Raw genomic sequence first — 21,971 nt, 5'->3', positions numbered from 1 at the left:
TCTGATTTCTACCAGAAGTCAAACAATTTTGACACGAACTTCATTGGTTTAGCCCACTGCGCGTCGTGTGCTATTTGAGCCCATTTCGAATTGTAATTCCCCCTTTGAAATTCACGATCGCCGCAGCACAGATTTGCAGTACGTCGTTTGCGCGCGCGGCTTCACCTCCCACCATCGCTCCCTATCTCTGATATCAGCAGGCACTATCCCCACCGTTCTCAGAGCAGCCAGCAAGTAGAGCGATGCGGTGTTTTGGCGTTCAGTCGTTCAGCGACCTCCGACGCGGGATGGTTGAAATTGTCTGATAACATTATCGTTCGCTACGGTCGGCTGTATCACGGTGACAGAAGCATGACAGCCACGTGAAAGGGGTATTGCCTGTGAGTGTGTTGTTCCTGTGCACACGCGAGCGTTGTCCCGCGCCGAATCACCGTGAGCGAATTGGATCCGACTACAGACAGCGAGATGCGATTCGACGATCGGCTCTTCGAGGTCCTCGGTAAGTTTCCTCTCCTTTTTTCTCTCTATTAATAATCATGATAATCGACGTGTATGGAGATCGTGATACGTGCACCACTGTTCATAAATATTTGATAGGAATGGGTCTGAGGGGAGATGGTAGGGAAACGTCGAAACCTCGAAATCTAAGAAATTCTTAGTAACAATGTTTGGAGTTTTGAGAATTCCAAACTTTGGACGTTTCTGTGATTCGAAATTCTTGAAATCTGGGTAAGAAGAAAGTATTCAAATTTAGAGGAGTTATTCGTCACGCAACTATGAATGGTGTTCTCTGAAAAATTTTTAAGTATGTCTGGCATTGTAATCGATAAAAGAGGAAGTAGATCCAGTTTGGATCCAGAAAGAGTTCAAGTATTAGTGTTCTTGAGCAAAAATCGGGATTATACGTGTACCTTTGTGTGGTGCATCTTTCTTTGCATTTTGTTTAACTTTAACCAATAATAAATTCTGCTGAGACTTTAGTTGTTAAAACAAAATAATTTCGAGAGTTTTGAGTTTCGAAATTTCGAGAATTTAAAAATTAGATATCGAACTACCCTTAGTATTTGCTGCTTGGAGACTTATTTAGAATCTGGCTAATAATACAGCGCTTGGATTTTTATTTAAATAAATGTTCCTCTGTATGGAGTGTCATCAGTCAATGCTACTGATGGCTAAGAGAACTAACATGAGATTTGTGTTTGAAATCCTACCAGAAAATGGACGATTAGCGATGAACTAAAAAGCAGTGACCATCTGATTGAAATATTGTTGGACTTAATGAATCGTAAGATGCGACAGAAGTGTAAAGACTCAAGAAAACAGTTGCGGTTTTATTTAGAAGACATCTACATAAAGTGACTGCTAGATTGACTTGAATAGTCAATGCTATTGTTAGCTAACAGGACAGACATATATGGACAAATGAAATATTTAACAATTTTTATACATAGTTTGGGAAGATTTTTGGTATACGAATTGTATTTATCTGGTCTTTTAGACGTAACAATATTATTCACGACAATTTATGTAGAGAGATTTTCATTAAGTTTACTACTCTTTTCCTTTTTTAGGAGCACTTTTTTGGAACAATTGTTCAAGATAAAGAAGTCAATTTTGACTAAAATTAGATGACCTATCTACAGGCACATAAAGAATTAAAAGGTTGCTTGAAATGAAACAAAAAACATGTTTAGTCATACAGTACACTGTGCGACAGTAACATCGTATAAAATAATTTTTGCAATTCTATGTTGCACAGAATGGTGGGACAATTCTTTTGTCTTTGAAAGCGAAACCTTTTTCCTTGTTGGTTAATTAAAGTTAATGATTATTTATTATGTATTGAGGTACTAAATTAAATCGTCTGATTTCTACAGTTCAATCGAATGAGCTTGATTGAAATTCAGGTTTAAAAGTATTGTTTATACGCCATAATAGTCGTGCTAATCTTTATATTCTATTCATCGAAACAATCTTTCCTAAACTACCAATTTTAGAAACTCCCTTTTTCGCTAAAGAAGCCTCATTAAAAAAATATATCATACAAAATAATTTAATTGATTAATAGATTGATTCAAAATAAATAGACACTTTGATTTTTCCTTTTTGCTTTGCACCTTCAAATCTATTTTATCTACAAATAAATGTTATCTAATTATAAGTTTATAGGCTGAATGTTTTTAAATGAAAGGAAGATATAATTATTTCTTTTTCCTCATTTGGAGGGAATTGATGCTGCTGACTGAATACTATTATTTTCTTTTTTAGCACGATTAGAGTTTTTAATCAAACAGGGGTTAAACTATGAAAACATGTTCGGAGGAAACAAAAATAAATAAATTGAAGCGTGTGCTGAGAATAATTATGTAATCTCAATTTTTGCAAAAATGGTAGAGGAGTGGAATGAATTTATTGAGGTCTAGAAAAGAGAGCGTTAGAGATAACCGGAGTAATGATATTAATGCTACGTACAAAGACGATGTAAATTTCGGTCTAAAGAAAAATATCCATATTCAACTACAAACTTGTAACTAGAAGTATAAGTCAGATAGAGACGTAGAAACTGTTTTAAATTTAAATTCACGTATTTATTAGCGCGCAAACTGTGAAAAATTCTGAACGACATTCTTCAGTAGGGTTAAAATTTAGATTCGAAAATAAACTTTCAAATCGTAAACTACTTAAAAATAATGGTATATGATTTAATTCCTGGACCTGCTTCTTCTTGACTGATTAGTGCAGTCAGGTTATTTGCAAAAAATTAGTATATTTACTTATCTAAAATAGAAAAACTACTGGATAAGAAAATTGAAAATAATGTAGTAAGTAAATGCAAAAAGATAAGCTGTACATACTGATTGAAATGTAAATTCAAATGAATATATATTCCAGTTATTGATATTTTTTTCTCATAGTAATATCACCGTTACATAATGTAGAATTTACTATCCCCCACATAGATTAATGTAGAGGTTTTCGTGGCGCAAAAAAAAGGAAAGGAAAATTTTAAAGAAATAATAACATTAAAAAATAAGTCAAGACTGAATAAAATAGCGTTTCTATAATCGAGTAATTTTAGATAATTTTCTTATGAATTTATATAAATTCAATACACTTATATAATTAAACTATTTTGTGATCGCAAAATTATTAAAATAAATATCATTAAACTTCAATTTTGATTGCATAATATGATTTGAAATAGTTCATAGTTATAGAGTATCAGTTTTATTTAAGCGTGTCAGTATACTAGTTCGCCTTTTATTGATTAAAAAATTTGTTTTATGAATGTCGATAATAAAAAAACCAAAATAATTCAGATATAGACTTAAACAGACAATTAGAGTGTACGATAAAGTATTATTAGTTACTAAACGGTTTATTACCCAATTCATGATTTCAGTTATTTTTAGCATGAAATTACACTCATTCAAATTTTTCATTCGAACTGAATGTCGTTTCGTTTAATTGAGGTCGAAATAACTTTGAAGTTAAAGCTAAATAACTACATCAGTTTTGTAGAAACTACGATTAAGCACGTTCTTACCGCAAGTATGTAAATAAAATTTTTCATCGGAAATTAGAGATTACTGGAAGCTTGTCGAGAATATTTCTGATAATTTTAAGACATAACCGTAAAATTAATCTTCCTTATTAGTCTACGTGATTTAAAATAACAAATTTTTTTAAAATAAAGCTTCTATTTGTATAGTATATCTTCAAATAATTATTTTTATTTTTGAGAAGTTTTTCAAAATTGTGCAATATGTGCTCCTTTAGATCAATTACAAATTTTTATCGATGTTTATCGTATTATGAATACCCAATCCACAGTTCAGAAATTAATCAGTATTTTTAGAAAAATAAAAACGAGATGATTTCTTAAGTCATTTTGCAATAACCTTAATAGCTGGTAATTAAATCTTACTAAATGTGGCGATGTTAAATAATCATTTAAGTAGCAAACTATCCTTAATTAATTTTTCAATTTTTAATTTTGAGTCATAAAATTCGCTTGTAGTTGAAACACAGTGAAACTCAATGTTTATGCTTAAGTTTATTACAGCCTTTAGAATCTACCTAAACACTATAGGTAGAACACTAGAAATATATTTTATTTTATGAAAAACTCTCTTTTAGATAAAATCAGGTATTGCTATGCTATCATCTTTAAATATTATAATAGATTGGCTATTTATAATACATAACTATTGTACATATCAATAATTTGCTACAACATTATGGTTTCTATTTTTTTAATATATCAATGTAGAAAAATTATGATTCTTAAATGAAGTCATTGTTGCAGCAAATAACAAAAAAAGGAAAAATACCAATTGTCTGACTATTTTCAATTATAATAACATTATTTATATTTCTGATATTTCCTTCAGCCATAATAATTCTTCCTCAACACTTTGCATTTTTCCTCGTCGCATTCTGTTCCCATTTCTCGCAATTCGTATTCACAAAAGCTGCGTCGAGTTTACACAGGTTCGCGGGTGAGATTCTTATTCAAGTATAATTATCGTCTCGTGAGCAGATAGTCTGCCAGCACATAAAATGATTCATTTACGACTGCCTCATTGTCTCTCCCGTCGGTAGAAACGGCTCGGTCCCTTTCTGTTTATCGCAAACTGACTCATTTGCCAGCCACCGGCTTTGTTACACTTTTCTCTCCCTCCCCTGACCCCTCCCCATTGCTCTAACGTCCCTTACATGGAAATATACCTTGTTAAAATTAATTGAAATCCTTTGTCGCGAACTGACGAATCTGGAAGGAATGCCTTCGCCGAGGTTTCATTCACGTGTGCGTTCGTGCAACACGTTTACGATTGAATATTGTTATTAAAAAATGGACCACGAAGGATTGGCTCGAGTTTGGTAAGGAGTTTCCAGGACACCTTGAGACGCCGAAGATTCTGTACATTGACGCAGGAAAAATGTTATGGCACGAGTTTAGAGACTGAGAAGCTTGATAGAGTTTGCCTATTATAGTGTGGCGATTCGCTATCTGCAATGAGGTTATAGAGTGTAGAGTAGAAGATAGTCGATCTATTGCTATCTGACGTCAATCGATACATGGGTGACTTGAGATTGTCTTGACTAATCTAAAATTGATAATGATAGAAATTGTGATAGTACTTCTAACAATAAGATTATAATAGCGATAAGCCTATAATGAAAAGGTATATACAGAATGCATGTACAGTTGCAGAATGGTTTAGAATTTAGAGCATGTTGTAGTTCTAAAATAAATAGTGTTGCTTATTTATATTAATGTAATATTGAAAATGTTGTTCCTATGCAGCAATGAAACTGTAGGTAATTATAATTTAAAGTACAAGTTGTAATTGTGGAGTACTAGTTGTTTAGATAAACTATACGAGTTTCTGAAAGTGTCTTTGTTAAAGAATCCTCTTTTTTTCTGTTGACAATGAGGTCAATTAATAGGAACTAATATAATATTCAAACAATTATCCGTTTTCTAAGAACCTTGCTTTTTATGTTAGAAATATGCAGTATTTACATACAATATATTACTTTCCTGTCTTCATAATATCAAGTATATGCAGTAGACATGCACTTTCCTGCGATAAACACGATAATAGTGACGAAGATATTATGCATATAAATTTTACGCAAGCTAAAACATTAAATGAAAGTGATGATGAAGGTGTCTTCTCAGGTCGAGGCATTCGAGACATTTGAAAAAGGTATTGTTTATCTAGTTATAGAGTCGACTAACATTAAAAATGATTTATTGACTTTTGTCATAAAATAATGTAGTTTAGCTGATAGTTAAAATAGTTTCACTGATCCAACATTTGTAATTATTATTTTCTTTTGATTAAAAGAAAATACATTTTAAATAGTAGGTATTTAATTTCATTTGTATTTTCATGCACCTACACAGCTGTTAGAAGGAAAATAATTTGTATTATCTTGAAATTGAAAATTTTGTCATAAATTATATAGATTGTTAAAACATTTAATTTTAGGGTCTTCCAAAAGTATTTGCTTCATTAGAAAACGTGTAACGTTAATTATAGGGAATTAGTAGTACCCAATATACCTATTATTTATGGAAGTTTCGTTATCGTAAACTTTCAATTTTAGCTACAAAATTCGAGTGTCTATATCGTAACACACATTTTTAGTGGAATTTCAATAAGTTTTATGGCCTGTTCATTGTATTAGAACTACAAACTAGAAAAAGAATAATGTCACCGAAATCAAAACATATTAAAAATAGAGTAATCGTCATAAAAATGCGAAATAAATCATGGACGGTATAATGAGTGTAGTAGTAAATGATGAATAATTTATATACTTCGTTGTTACGCGTAATTAAGGGATAAAATTGAACCGTGTGCATGTTTCATGATGGAAACGTGCAGTTCGTAGGATATGAATCACTGTACTGTTCTGTGTTCAATCTCAAGTTTCTTTGGTTTGACGCAAATCGTTTGAGGTAGAGATGTGCCACCGAGTGATTCGAAATGTCACTCGAGACTTCGATTACGCAATGTCCTGCGATTTTCGTTTCACATAATCTTACGTTGGGATTAATTTTATTCTGATTAACGATGCAAACTTGCAAAACATTCGTGGAATTTTTATTACATTTTTTATCGAATTTTTAAATATAAATGTCTAAAACTAAAATGTATGAAAGTTTTTAAATCCAAATAGTATTTAATTAGACAAAATAATTGTATTCAATTTTTCGCTTCAACTCTTATCACAAGATTATCCCAATAAAGTAAACATTTTGTTATTGAATGAACTTCTAATTCACTTTCAATGAACTTATTTCAAGTAGACTTTCCAAATGAGTAATTTTCATTTTTCTAAAATATTTAAAAATATTATTTTTTATTTCTTCGGTAAAACAAAATTTCAATATCAATACATTTTAATACTGTTGAAAGATATACCATTGTTAGTCATATGTAACGGGAATCAAGATTACATTTAGATTAGATTAGTTCTTCAGATACGTGATTATTGAGCTAAATTTGATATTCGAAAAAATACACTTAAGTTGATTAATCTCGATAAATGTCAAAATGCTTACGAAAACATCATTTTACATTACAAGTACATAACCGCTCGTTACAATGTAGGATAGAAAGTATAAAATTTTATTGCGAATGCGAAAAAATTGTTTACGGTTTCTGTACACGTGTACCGAACATTTATGATACCATTTTTCATCATTTCTGAAACTATTTCTGGTATCTTGGTAAGGTTCTAGTATGTACGATTATTTACTTCTTTTATTTAGCAAAAGCTTTAGCATTAGTTAAATATTTTCAGAATATTTTTTATATAAGTTTTAAAGTTTCTATTATTCGATTCAAGGAAAAGTCATATTTCTAATGAAAAGAAGCACTGAAAAAACATAATTATGAAGACAATTTAGTAATGAATAGTAATGAATTCTATTTTTATAAATTATTATTTGTAAGTTTGCAAAAAATGTTGATACTCCAATACTTAAAAAGTTTTGCCAGTCCAAATTTAGAAGCAACCATGCCTTTGCATAGATGTCCCACTAAATATTCTCGGCATGCAAATTTTGTGTCATTAAAAATTATAGCTACAATAAATGTAAATGATAGCCACGTGAAGTAGTATTAAATAAGTATGGCGGTCGTGACCTAACCTGAAACTATCTTCACCAAACATATTATCTTTGTGACTTACATACATATGTCGCTTACGAAATTTGCTAAAATAACAGCTTCTTATTTTTATTAAGAAAGTTGATTCTTGAAGTTCATTATATCCATAAAATGATGTACTCTGTACTTATGTAATATTGCAATATCTTTGGATTAAAATTTTTTGTTTGTATAGTAAAATGACTGGAACGGAATTAACATACGCATGGAAAAAATCATTTAAACATGATTCTCTTTAAGCTGCAATAATTATAAAACTAATAGACTTGCTGATGGAAAATTACGGGATTAAAGGAATTCAAGTTCCTTTGGTCCGAATATATAAATTCTATCTTGTAGATTTAAATTGAGGTACAAAAAAAAATTATTGAAACTCTGACTTATGTCGTTCTGCCTTATAGCCGCAGATGTAATGTGCTATAAATTATATTTTTATTTACTGTAATAAGTAAAAAAGAAAACGTCCTAAATGGTCTTTAAGTTTCTACTGGAAATTCTAACATCCTTGTTTCATTACTCTAAATACTCAATACAGTTATGATTATTCTGATTAAGTAAAGGATTTGTTAGAATTATAATGTAACGTTATTATTCAGTATTCGCTTATGAAGACTGATAAAATATTTTTCAGAAAGGAGTAGGAAGAATGCTTTATCAATTGACTAATTACAAGCAACAGATTTCAACTAAGGGCAAAGAGACATGAATTCAATCACGTTCAAATATTTCAGTAATGAAATCATATTTAATAATAATTTTATTAGATAAATTTGATAATTCTGTTACAATTCTTGAACAATAAATTAATTCATTGTTATCAGAATACATTTAATTCTTAAATTTTAATCACTCACGAGGGGATTTAGTGATTCTGTTTCGAAATTTAATGAGTCCTTGATTTGATAATTTCTTTAAAACTTAATGATTTCTCTGCCTTCTCCATTTTTTAAATTTAATTTCAAAATTACAGCAGTAAAGTATTTTGTAAGCTCATAAATTTATCTTATATCCATGTGTGACACATTCAAATTTTTATAGATGAAGTCAATTAACATTAACGAAAGTATCATGAGTCCTTAAGGTGTCATTGAAATATGCCCGAAAAAAGACAATTTTCGTGAATTGTTTCTTTTTCATATTAAAAGAAAATTACTCGTAATATTAAAACTGAATTATAATTAGTATTAAGTACAATTATTTATTAAAACTGAGAAAAAGTCAAATTGTGCAAAGAAGAGTCAATTGAAAGAGTCAGTTAAAATGTAATTTTAAACACAATGTGTTTACTTTAATCTTTAGTAAGACGTGGACATATAGCTAATGTTTTAAAATTAATCGACAGATTAGTTTATAAAAACTTATATCAACCAATTCGAAGAACCAAGTTTCGAAAAAAAAGCACTTAGCACTTCACTAAATCATTTTGCCACTTGCCTAGTGGCCCTCAAATTTGTATAACTTTCCTACCACTTGAAATTTCTTAAAAATTATTTCAATAGAATACGCTAGAACCTTCAGACTACCAGAAAAACAGAAACAGAAAAAAAAAGAAAGAACAAAAGAAATCAATTTTTCAAATCTAGTTCCAATCAATACTCAATGTATTACAATTACTCGTCACCCTACAACAGAATCAAGGTGCATAATTTATTTCAATATTTATTATTCGCTATTAGAATAGATAAATTGAAAAATCAACTCTGCGTTTTCCCGCGGAGTCAAGTCATCCCCACTCTCAGTCCCCTCCCCGCACTTCCAGTCCTCCCGATGACTCGAGTTATGCCCACTCATACGCGCGTGTAGACTCGAGTCATCCCCACTTCTTGCTCGCGAGCCGAGCGCAAAACGCGTCAGCTGCTCGCCAGTCGTCTCCGCGACGTCGTTGCGGCGGTGTTGGACGTTTCTTTTTTTTTTTTTTTCCTTCGGTGACTGCTTCGTACCTGACCGCCATTCATCTGCGCATTACCACCCCCCAATACGTCGTGTACCCACGCGTCTTGTGATCGTCGGACAATTATGTGCCGCTGACGCAATTACGCAATTAATATATCGCGACACGCCGGAACGTAATTCGCACGAGCCACCGTCCTGGTGATAAGATCGATAATAATGGATGCTACCTGCGAAGAACTTCCGCGAATGATTTCGGGGAACGGCGAACGGACAGTTGGGGACCACCAGGCCTGATCAACAGCTCTGCGTCGGGAAACACTGCGAGATGGGACTGGCAGGTAAAACTGTTTATTCCCCTTTGGGATATGGGGACCATAGAGGATTTTGAAAATTGATCGGTGTATTGGAGAACAGTGCAAGCGCAAAATTAGACGTTTTTAAGTAATCTTGAAACAGTATCTGGACCCTAGAGTCAAAGTGTTTTGAGTTACATAGAAAATAAGCGAAGTTAACCCTTCGTCAGCAATCTTATTTTTACTGACGTCATCTGCAAACTGAACCCATGTATGTTTTGTACGTTTTTGTATTTTAAAAGATACAAAAAGTGTTCTCAAGTCTTCTAAGTGTTTAGAATATCATCCAATAATTTTTATTGCTATGTCTTACCTTAATTTTTTAAACAAGGTAGGAGCAAATTCAATCAAAAATAGTCTGGGTCGTAAACAACCCAGGTTGCAGACGGAGGGTTAGACTCTAGCTTTGGAGTCTAGATATTTAAAGTATCTCGAAATGTGGTTTCTGAAGTAGCAATGCTCTTTAAGTACCGATTCAATTACATGTATTTTAAAAATAACCCAAAAGTAAAAAGAGACCAGGTGTGTGTGTCAGAGAACACTTCTACGGAGGCAACACTTGTTGGGTCCCAATTTTCAACGTCCATGCGTCCCTAATTATGACGTATATTACCATAATTGTTTTGCTTCAAAATTTGGTGATGTCAATGATGAAATACAATGAACTGCAAGAAATAGTATAAGTTTTTTAAATAGCGGTTTTCTATTCGAGAACAGATCTACGATCGACAGTGTCAGTTGATAACAAGCTACTAAACAGAGAATTTTTCGGTATATTTTTTATATATATTATGTTAACCTTTAGAGAGTTGAAGTAGTTCCTATTTGGAGCCACTTGGCCTCCCTCTAAATGTTAAGGATATGCTAAAGTTTTAGTCGTTTTCTCAGATTCTTCATTCTCAGTGCAATTCGTAACTTGCTAAAAGGGTAGCAAATTATACCTTCATATATATTGAAAAAAAAATTCTGTAGTATTCATGTATAAATTAAACAAGATTTTTGGAAGAGTAAACATGTTTGCATACCTCTAATATACCTACATATTTGTAAGATACACTACTCTACATATACCTACAATATGGGTACTAGGTCATTAACAACAGCTTGTGTTTTTTTTTTCTAGCTGTAATTGATTATGATATTGTGTATAATATCATATAAGAATTTAGGGATTGGACCATATCATACATTAGGAAAGTACAGTCCCAGAAATCAGGTTGTACTTTCTCCTTTGTGAGTCAGATTTCATGCGTTTATGTAAAAGACAATTAATCAATATGTCTTCCTTGGATTAAAAGTAGTAGTGAAGGTTGGCTTTGTTAAGCAGATGAACACATGTAATTCTGGAATGTCCGGTTTTTAAGCCTTAGAGTGGGGGTATAAAAATTCTTAACAGGCGCTGTTTACGGAAATCTTTTAGCCACGTGTGTCTGCAAAGGATTAATCAAGATAGTACATACTTTTCGTTCCGCTTGTTTCAATCTGTCATTAGGAATTAGTTGATACAGATTTGTAATTATGTAATGATTATGAGTAATTATGCCATGAGTTATGATAACTGTTTTATGAGATTTATTTACTTTTTCCTTAAGCATTTTTCTTTTCGATTTTTCTTGTTTTATCTGAAAATTTGGAACATTATTGCTTTTTCAACTAGGAAGTCATTTCTTAGATTTTTCATTACAGTATTTTATTATTATTATTCCATACAGTATTTTCCCTTGTAGTCGCGTTACTATTTTCGTTGTAATTTGAAGCTATCTACTGTAGTAGGATTTCATTTCTGTGCATCACTCAGTTTTCATCAATTTCTGATCAAACTAAAGTGGGATACGAGCATCAACTGACTCCGAAAAAGTGTCCCAAATTATAGACTCGCTAGAGAGTCTATATCGAAAAAGCACTGTACTCTTACATAAAAAGAAATGCAAATAACAATTCCATCTTCTCTATCCTGTCAAGTAGAATACAGGCATCTTGCATTTCTAGAATGACTTCAGATTTATTATCTTTCTCCCATGTAAGTATGGAAACGTTGATAACTCTCTTGGAATCGGCTTGTCATAATATTACGCTTTAAATATTGCCGCGCATTCCACTGTTTCCCAGTGTCTCTACTCTCTTATCCAATGGCCGATTAAACGCGATGGAGATATACGTTTCCAAAGAATCAACAGTGCTGCTAAGGAGTACGCTGCATCCTCGATAGTCACTTATAGCTCACAGATGAATAATAAACACATTTCTAAAGTCTACTTATGCTCACAGTAGTATATCCGAGAAAAGTTTCCTCACTTTATAATATTACCTCGACACAAGCTTGCGACTTGGGATCATTTAGAAGCTTAGAGGACATAGAAAACTCGTGTCTAATTGTAAGACTAATTTTCACTCTCTCCGTTTGAATTTGAATCCTCAATAAAGCGAGAAGTGAAAGAATAGTTCCAAGAAAATATCTATACAGTGCTGTCTCGATATAAGCTCGTGACTTGGAATCAGTTAACAGTTTAAAAAATGAAGGTAGGAGATTAGGGGTTCAGAAGTAAGCTTATTTTTGAGATCAGTAAATACTCCAGTACTTTATGCGTCTTCTCCAAGGCGAGGCTCAGTCTAAATGAAAGAATAGTTTCATAAGGTCATTATAAAGTCTCTATCAAGACAAAACTGAAAATAATTTTAAGCTGTGGGCAATATAGCAACCTTATAATGAGAGAACGTAGTATCTCAAGATTCAGGGACAAGAACGTCAAAGATTTCGTCAGATGTTTCGTCTTTGTATGAGTTCTCTGTGGCGAAACGGAAGCTTCCTAGGCGAAGTTCGGGAGTCTTCGTTGACCGCGGCGCGGTTCACCACCGCAACGCAACGGTGATTAATGATCTTATTATCATCGTTCTCTCCTCCCGGCGCATTGTTGGGAAACGTGGACTATTTACGCATTTGTTTTCAAATATTTTTGCATGCACGACTACTTCGTGTTACGTATTAGATTAGTGCACATGGAATGTCATTTCTGCAAAGTTTGAAATAGGCAGACCAATACCATTGCATTAAATTCTGTTAATCATCAACTCTTTATAAACCACTTTAAAGAAGAAGATAATTGCTGATGTAGATGCGCGTTGAATATAAACAAAATTTATAATAAGGTCATTAGATCCTTCTTATGTGACTTTAAATATAATTGGGATTTTCAAGTAGTTTCTTTTAGAAGTTCAAATTTTGCAAAGGTGTCATAAAAGTTACTGAAAATATGAATGTAATGTTTGAAAAAATTCATACTTGCTAACACAGTTTGTTTTTTAAAATTTAGATCTGATATTTTTTTATTAGAAAATGAACCAGTGGAAGGTTGAAAAATGTTATCAGTAATGTTCTAAGAGAGATTATAAAAGATAATACCAATCAGCTAGTACGAGAGACTATATTTTAGTATTTCAGTGCTTGATTCAAATAAAAATGTAAAGAAAATAGATAAATGATTCTTGCATGAGTCAAGTGATATGTTGAACATATGTTGAGACAGCAACACTGAAGAATCGCAATACAAAAACCTTCATAGATTAAAATATGAAATTTCGCAACACCCCTCTTATTGACATGATCTTGCATTTACTGACTTCTCATATTGTTTAATACATAAACAACTATTCAATGAATAAATAGAATTGAAATAAAAGACCTGTGCAAGCAACATTTATACACTTTCTTAATTTTAGAACATACCTATTATTTTGACAAATTTTGTGTGTTTTGTTTAAACACAACATTTTTTTTAAAAATACAAAATTTGATATGAATCAACCTAATATATTATGAGACGCTGAAGATTTCTGTTGAGCTTCTTCATTTTTTTTAGTTCAAATTATGTAAGATGCGGCAATGTCAAGAAAGAGATTTTCCTCTTCCATTTCCTCTTCTCTCTCTCTCTCTCTCTCTATACGAGTTTGAGTAATGATTTCAGTTCTAGGCTGGTTTAAAATTACATCAATCTACAATCGCTTCTTGGATGATTTCAATAACTTCTTTTTCTCTTAGATAGAATGCAGTTGACGTTGATAAGAGAATATTTATCCGCGGAATTGGAAACGTTTAGATTCTGAAGTGAGACTGTTCTGAATGCGCTTCCTGTTTTTAGAATGTTTCTTCTATAATAGTTAGCACTATATTTAGTGAATAGTATCGCAGATATAATAATATTAATATTAGTAGAATATTTTCAAAGTAATTTTTTATGCAGTATTAGTTAGAAGTTTTGAATCAGCTTCTAAATTAAAGTAATAATAAATGATATTAGCTTATTCCTTTACATTAAAACAAGATATATTATTTTGAATTATAGGTATTTTTCCATAAAGTATAATTTTCATGAAATTTGATAAATGGCTCCAAACTTTTAACCAGTCCTCTTGTTGATAATGTGTTAATATTTCCAAGTAATTAAGTTATGTGTTAAGTAGTATCGATATCATGATAAAAACTGCAGTATGAAAAAATTAATTTATTTACATCTTTTACATATCAGGAACGTGTAAAGTGTTTGAATAGAATATTGGAACTCATTAGAAATATAAAATAGAAGTAAATATTAAATGTAGTTGAACAAACTGTACAACAATTATTGAGCAGAAAATTATTTGCTAGGAATAATTCGTTATTCTATATTGTACTTCTTTGCTTTTAACGTGTGAGAAAACGTGGTCAAATGTTTGTAGAGTTAATCTTCATTAAAGAGGTCATTTCCGTTTCTTTACGCGCCAATTTTAAATCGGATGGTATTAACTTCATGCCTGAGGTCTGTTTATAATAGAGAATGTATTTCAAAGCAGACATAACTCTAGTATTTTTTTTTCTTTTACTTACAAAAAAAGATGTGAGAATTTCTTAGTGTTATGTTCTAAAAATTAGTTACATATTTTTAGGCAGTAGAATGATAATTTATATCTATCGTAGTTGTAAAGTTAAAAAATATAAGTGATATTTTCAGAAAATTTGAATTTATATCTTAATTGAAATTTATAAAGTAGAATTTGTGCTTCTAGCAGAAAGAGATTGGATTAATGAAACTTTCCCCTTTAAAAATGAGAACATAATAAATCACAAGTTAATAATACAAAATGAAGATTCAAAATTATAAATATATATAATTATAAATTTATATAATATATAAAATCTGCTGCTTTGCTTTACAATCACAGATATTACACCCAGGCACCACGTTTAGACATTTTATGATAAAAAGTAGATTGTAGGAAACAGTTAATCAAGTTTCTTTACCAAAAGAGTAACACTATCCATGGAACAGTATCCAGTCTAGAATTCAATGTGAAATTGAGTGAAACTGTGTTTTTGCACGCGTTTAAGGTTTAAATTCGTATTGGACTACATGCAAAGACAGTCGCACAGGAAGAAAAAAAGATATATGAAAAACGTGTTACTCGTTTCGCCGTAGTGGCTGCATTTACTTTTTAACGCGTGTCGTATTCGTGTTTGAATCTTGGTGTTATGTAATTGACCCAGTTTGGGTGAAATTAATGCACCGCAATAAAGATTTAGCGAAACAGCAATTACGAGGCTACGATCGTTGTTTACGCGATAAAATAATTCTTGAACAACAGTGAAAGTCATTAAGGAGTTTAACGTTATAAAACTAATGTCAAAATAATGAATACTAATCTTTCGGTTTAAAAATAACCAATAACCGTGTGAAAAGAATCATTTTATTTTTAGCTTGTGTCTCATGCTTTACCTATACATTTCACTAGACGCGATTTAAACTTGTGTTGAAATATCATAAATTTCCTTTTTGCAGTATTTTGTGGTATTTTTGATATTATGATAATATGAACTTTGATTGAAATATTTTTTTATTCTAAGGGAATCTATAATCGAGCTTGATTTACATGGAAAATTGCTGAATTTTTTTTCAGATCACTGAAGTGATTTCCATTAAATTATAACTGAATCCTCTAGTAATAATATTAAATATATTAAATACATATTTTTTTGTGAATAGTTCGAAAGAAAATTATATGATAATGAGCCGTAAATTAAGGAAAATAAATTACTTCCCTAACAACATTTTGTTTAATAAATTGTTCAAAATGTGTCGAGTGATCATTTTTATTCTTAAAGTATATTATTTTACTATATTTATTCTTTAAAAGAATTTTATGTTTTATAAAACTTTATGTTGAATGACTTTAGTTTGCTTTTTTGGATTCTGAGAAAATACATTAAAATGGATGAAAAATACAATTTTACAGAACAGCTATTTTTTCGAAAAACAGCGATAATTTCTCTATCAAACATTTAATTTTCAGTTCAATTACAAGAATTTTATCTTGCTTTCTTTTTGCTTATACGTCTGGGCTATCGTAAATGAATATGAAAACAGTTTATATAAACACGTTTCCTTGTATTAAACAATTTTATAAGTAATATGAGTTTACCTCTTATCTCAAAATCTATATTAAGCTTTTTTTAAACTTATTGAATATTTTTGTTTGTTGAAAGTTCGATAGAAAACATAATATGAAACTGTTGTTGTCTGACGAATATCTTTTATACTAACTGTATTACGTATCTGAAAATAACAATTTTACAGTTGAATCTCAGCGTGTATCGTATTCAAAATCGTGACTACGATTTAGTTGTTAGGCACCACTTCCAAGCATATCTGTGTTTGCCTATGCTAATGTCGTTTTCAGAGAGCAAACAGAAGGGGGGCTGTGAATTAACAAGTAAAAGAAGCTTTTAGCTATAAGAGGCTCGCCATTAATTATTAATACTGTTAGCGCACAACGCGACTCTGAAAAATACAGAGAATATCCTTGTCCATGTCGTTTCTATTTTCATTTCGTTGTTATCCGTTTTTACTTTTCGATGAATTTTACGCAAAGAGCAAAATTAAAAATGTAAAAAAAAGTATGCACAACTGAATAATCTCTTTTCTCTTTTCTTTCTTCATGCTCAACAATATTCAGCACCTAAACAGATTATACACAGTAAGCTGATTCTTAAGTCATCGCGTTTCAGTTGTACTCTAAATTAAAATTATAATTAGAGTTAAAATTTTGTTTGTATGGGTCACGATATAATTTACATAAGAATCTTAGCGAATTTAAATTTCAATACTTCAAAAGGTCAATTAATGCCAACGAGAAATAATGCCAAGGAAATAGAAATATTAGATTATAATCAAGAAGGAAGAATAAGGTTTCAGTTTTTAAACAACAGACATTCTTTGATGAAAGCTTCTTGGATAAGGAATGTCGTATAAGGATATTTATACGAGAATTCTTGACTTCTGTAGTCTAACTTCGATTGATAATTAGTAGACTGTGGATTTTTATGCATTTATGGAAATTTGAAATGTACAGGAAGTTACAGAATGGGTATAATATTAGAAAATATAGAAAATTTAAAAAATGAAGTGCAAATTATACTATTTGAAAGATGAAGCAAATTTTTATTGAAATTGCATTTCTTGAACTCTGTTTATGAAAATATGAAATTGCATAAAAGATGCAGTCTAAAAATTAGTCAAGATTCGGAATATCTCAAAAGTAGAACTTAAGTTATCTACGTCTGAGTTATCTGTACATCAAAAGTTGTCTAATAACCAAAATTTAAATGTCTTTTTCTTAAGTTTTGCATCATTAAGTTTCCATTAATTCATGAGACACCAATTTTTTGGTAGCTATTAATCACTCCGTTTTAACCTGTTAGTTTATTTCAATTAACAGTATCGTGTTTTTATCAATCCATGGTTCAACTATAATAATCGACTTATTAAGAAATTAAATAAGATTAGCCAAAACATATAAATACTGTCTTAAAGTAGATTTGATAAGTATTATTTCCACTAATGTTATTCTAACTATTTAGGGGAGTGTTATCTAAATAAAATTGTTATTTATGATATTTTCTAAAGTGCACATTAAAAGTTTGTTTTGTTTTTATTATTATCTATGAATAACTGCAGCGTGCGCGATATCTGGCGTAAGAACGTTGATTCTTTGAGAATAAAAATCATCCCGAACATCTAGTCAGTTTTTGTTGACGAAGAACGAGAAACTTCCTCGAAAAGTCCTGTAAAACCTCACGATGGAATTCCAACGATTTCACTAATATCTGCTTATTATAACGAACTCGCTTTTGAGATTGGCGAATGAAATTCGTCGATAAAAGTTTCCATAAAAAGTTCTCCGAATGAAGGTCGATGCAGTTATCATATTCTGTCGGTGTCGAATTCTATGGAATTTAATATATCGTTTTAAAGGGTAATACAGTAGTCTTTTTTAGAATTTTTATTGATAATTTTTGCCTTTTTTCATTCTTCTTCATCTTCGTATACATATCACGTTAATGCATTTAATATTTAAAGACAAAACGAAATCACAAATATTTTGTCAAATATACATATATATAAATTAATATTAAAATATATGTAATTATATAAATATATATAAATTAACACGATTAAATAAAAATGATTATTTAAAAAAAAGTAAATTACCTTCTGAACTAAGTCATATTTTTAAATGATATAACGTACGTATGCCTCCAATACTTATTTTACGTATGAAAAGAATAATGCTAAAAGGAATTAGATAGTGTTTGTCTTTCTGAAAGTTGAGTCTTACAATGAGCTTAAGCCTTTCAATAGTTTGAGCTTCCCAGGATTACACATTTGTGTATTAAAAGTAGCATAGAAACAGGTGACTAGACTCGAGGAGAAAAACAAGGTTTGTTAACCCTTGATGTTTATCGCGAGTAAAACTTTATCCCAAGTAAATGTTCACTTACGATTATCAGGGAAAGCTGATAACTAGTATGTACCGATCGTTTATTCATCTTTAACTTGAAAACTGTAATTTTCACTTAGTGATAACCTTCAAAGGTTAACAATGTTATCTACTTTCTGCTACGGAAACAGATAAAGCTACTTGATAGGAGATAATTAAACAACTTGGTCAAATATTGAGAAGCAATAAGGAAATGTAACTAAATTTCTTTAAAGGAAAATCAGGGTTACTCCTATAACCTTTCATTTGCTACAAGGTTTTTGCCATCAAAGCTGAGAGCAATGTAGCAAATGAATAAATTCAAGAAACCGTTAATGGCGGGCTTTTACCATTTAAGGGCTAAATGATCAAGTTTTACTCTTGCTACAAAATCACATTGCTTCAGTAACGACATAGCTTAAATAATAGTAGTTTTTGTATTATAAAAATAACATTTCTTATGCGAAACAATATATTATTTATCTATGTAAACTGGAAGTATCACTGTTGCATGTATGAAGAAACAATTATAGGTATTTATAAAGGTTGAAGAAACGCCTAAAATACGTGTGAAATGTGTCTGATTTGGGATTTATTCTGTTAGTTCCTCTATGTCTGACTTAGGATTCATTCTACTGACTTCATTGTGTCTGAATTGGGACTTATTCTACTGACTTTACTGTTTATAACTTGGGACTTATTCTACTGACTTCTTCACTGTTTATAACTTGGGAGATACTCTACCGACTCTGCTGTGTCCAACCTGGCTAGTGTTTGTCAGCAGAATAAATCCTAAATCAGGCATATTTCACGACTAAAAATACAATTGGAATTAAGGGGACGAACATTTACTATTATGTCACGTGAACACACGTTACATATTATAGCAAATTTGTTTCATATTATAGCAAAATGAGTCTAAAACGAGGGAAACACTTTGGTTTACACGAGGGATTTGCTATAGTATGTAACGTAAGTTCCACCCTAAATCCTAAACAAGACATATTTCATGCAAATTTTAGACATTTTTGCATTAATTAATAACTCTGAAACGAAACTTCAAATATAATTTTGTTATTCTTCATTTCTGTCCTACTTTGGTACGTAGAATTTCTCCTTAAAATTTCCGATACCTTCTGTCGAACTCTCTGAATGCCTAAAGTGTCTTATTACTACAGTTAGGAATAAACTTCTGCTAGTTTGTGTAAATAAATTGCTTATATAGGATATAACAAAATATAGCCATCGATTTTTAAGAAGTGATAAGAAATTTAAATTGAAGCACAGAGTATCTTAACTCCTAGTGTCCGATTTGCATTCGTTTTGCAATAATAATGTCTTCAAACTAATATAATTATATGCTAAACTAAGAATCGGAGGATTCTGTAATTTTACAAGTGCGTTGTATCTCTTATGATTTATGTCTTATAAAGTTTCAAAAATCCGTGATACATTTCCTACGAACATTTAAAGTTTTCAAAGGTTTAAAAAAGTTAAATTATAAAAGATACAACAAAATGCATTAATATCACGTAATGATATTGTTAATAAACATATATGTAACATTACAGAATTCTGATTATTAGTTTAGCATATAATTATGTTAACTTTAGTAGATTATTATTGCAAAAGGAAGACAAATCGGACACTATGTTATAGGATATTTTATTCTTCAATTTGCATCCCCTACCAACCTTTAAAATATTGAAGGCTATATTTGTTACAACCTGTATATCTATGTGTTGTAATTAGATAGTCTAGAAACTAGGGGTAGGCAAGGGTTGCTTAAAACTAAATCATAATGCAAGGTGTTGATTAAATGGTTAACTCTTAACCTCATTTCAAATCGAATCTTCTCAAGTCTGCCTTTATCCATCCTACAAATCACATTAAAACGTGCCAAATAAATTAACGACCAAAGGATCTTCACGCCTCGTCAGATCTAAGAGATCCGCGGAAACAGATAGGCTCCTGGAACAGTAGCGAATCCCGTTTAACTTCGATTAGGTAAATTTCGTGGAATTCGATCGGAAATGGTATCCGGCTAGCAAGTTGGAATCCAGTGGTTCATTCGCTTACGTAATGTAATGGACACACACGCGATGTCTCTTCCCTTCTCTCTCCATGCCTTCTCGAATGCAATCACGTGTCTTTCTCCAGTCGGTCACTTCTCCTCCTCTCTTTCTCTCCTCGGCTTTCGCAATTCGTATTAACTTCGTAGATGAATCAATTGGTCACCTGAGTCCTCGAGAGGCAGCGTCGAGCGTGCACGAACCGAAGAGTCGAAAATCGAGGACTGAAGTGAAAAGATGGAGCGAGAGGAGAGGGGAGAGAAAGACGTAAATTGCCAAATAGGAAGTAGTTGAGAAACGAAGCGAAGCGATCGATCGATCATTTCGTAACCGAAGTGTTCTCCGTTCAATTATCCACTATGGCCGATTTGGTCGAGGAAAACGTTAATCGTCTTGGGGCCTTTTTTCCTTTCTTTTTCATTCATCGAATGTAGCCGCGGGACCGTGGTCTGGGCCAGCTTTAGTGGGTCGATTGAAAACTAATAAAAGGAGCGCAGAATGTGGTTGGACGGGATTAGTTCCAAGACAGAATATTTCTTGGGAATTAAAAATGGCTGTAATTCCCATTTTCCTATTAAAGGTGTAAGATTGGTCATTATTTATCGTTTTTGGTTGTTAATTTGCTTGGCACGTTTGAATGTAATTTGTAGGGTGGATAAGGGCAGACTTAGGAAAATTCGGTTTGGAAAGAGGTCAAGAAGTAACAATTTAAAATAATGTTTAGGTTTGTTAACCTTATTTCTTGGCATAGCAAGGTGGAATTACCTTGATTAAGTTCTTAGTTCTTAGCTTATACACAAAGTTTCGAGAATAGTGTACCAAAAATGGGTAACAAGGACACAAAAGAGTTTCGAAGACTTGAAAATTAAATTAATTTCATTAAATTGATTTGAAAATTTGAAAAATTTTAAGCTTTACTTGGAAGTTTAAGATCGTAAAATTTCAAAAATTGAAGGTTTGTTCTTTATGAAATGTTTTAAACATTCAAAAGCTTTGAAAATTCGAATTAAAATTTTGAAATTTAAAAAATTTTAATTTGAAATAGTTCATGTTGAAAAAATAATGATATAAGAGCAGGACTGGATATTATCGAAGTAAGCTTTAATTCGAATTCAAAGTTTTATTTTCATTTTATGTATAGTAACTACAGAATATTTAATAAGGTTATCTCTGAT

At 31.3% G+C, this 21,971-nt stretch overlaps 1 protein-coding gene across 2 annotated transcripts in view; it reads left to right on the top strand.

Moving 5' to 3' along the window:
* The first annotated feature begins 326 nt into the window (after positions 1-326).
* The window catches only part of Hnf4 (Hepatocyte nuclear factor 4), a 56,119-nt gene continuing 34,474 nt past the window's right edge, over positions 327-21,971 (top strand). The window contains exon 1 of one of the 2 annotated variants that reach the window (XM_076379790.1): positions 327-499. In XM_076379790.1, the coding sequence (XP_076235905.1) occupies positions 466-499 (34 nt within the window). In that variant the 5' untranslated portion in view covers positions 327-465. Of the gene's footprint in view, positions 500-8,786; positions 9,923-21,971 lie in introns of those variants that run through there. The other variant, XM_076379791.1, reaches the window with a different exon arrangement.

This window comes from Calliopsis andreniformis, chromosome 6, assembly GCF_051401765.1.
Source record: "Calliopsis andreniformis isolate RMS-2024a chromosome 6, iyCalAndr_principal, whole genome shotgun sequence".
Taxonomy (NCBI): Eukaryota; Metazoa; Arthropoda; class Insecta; order Hymenoptera; family Andrenidae; genus Calliopsis; species Calliopsis andreniformis.
The sequence above is the reverse complement of the archived record's forward strand: the minus strand, read 5'-3'. Positions and strand labels throughout refer to the sequence as shown.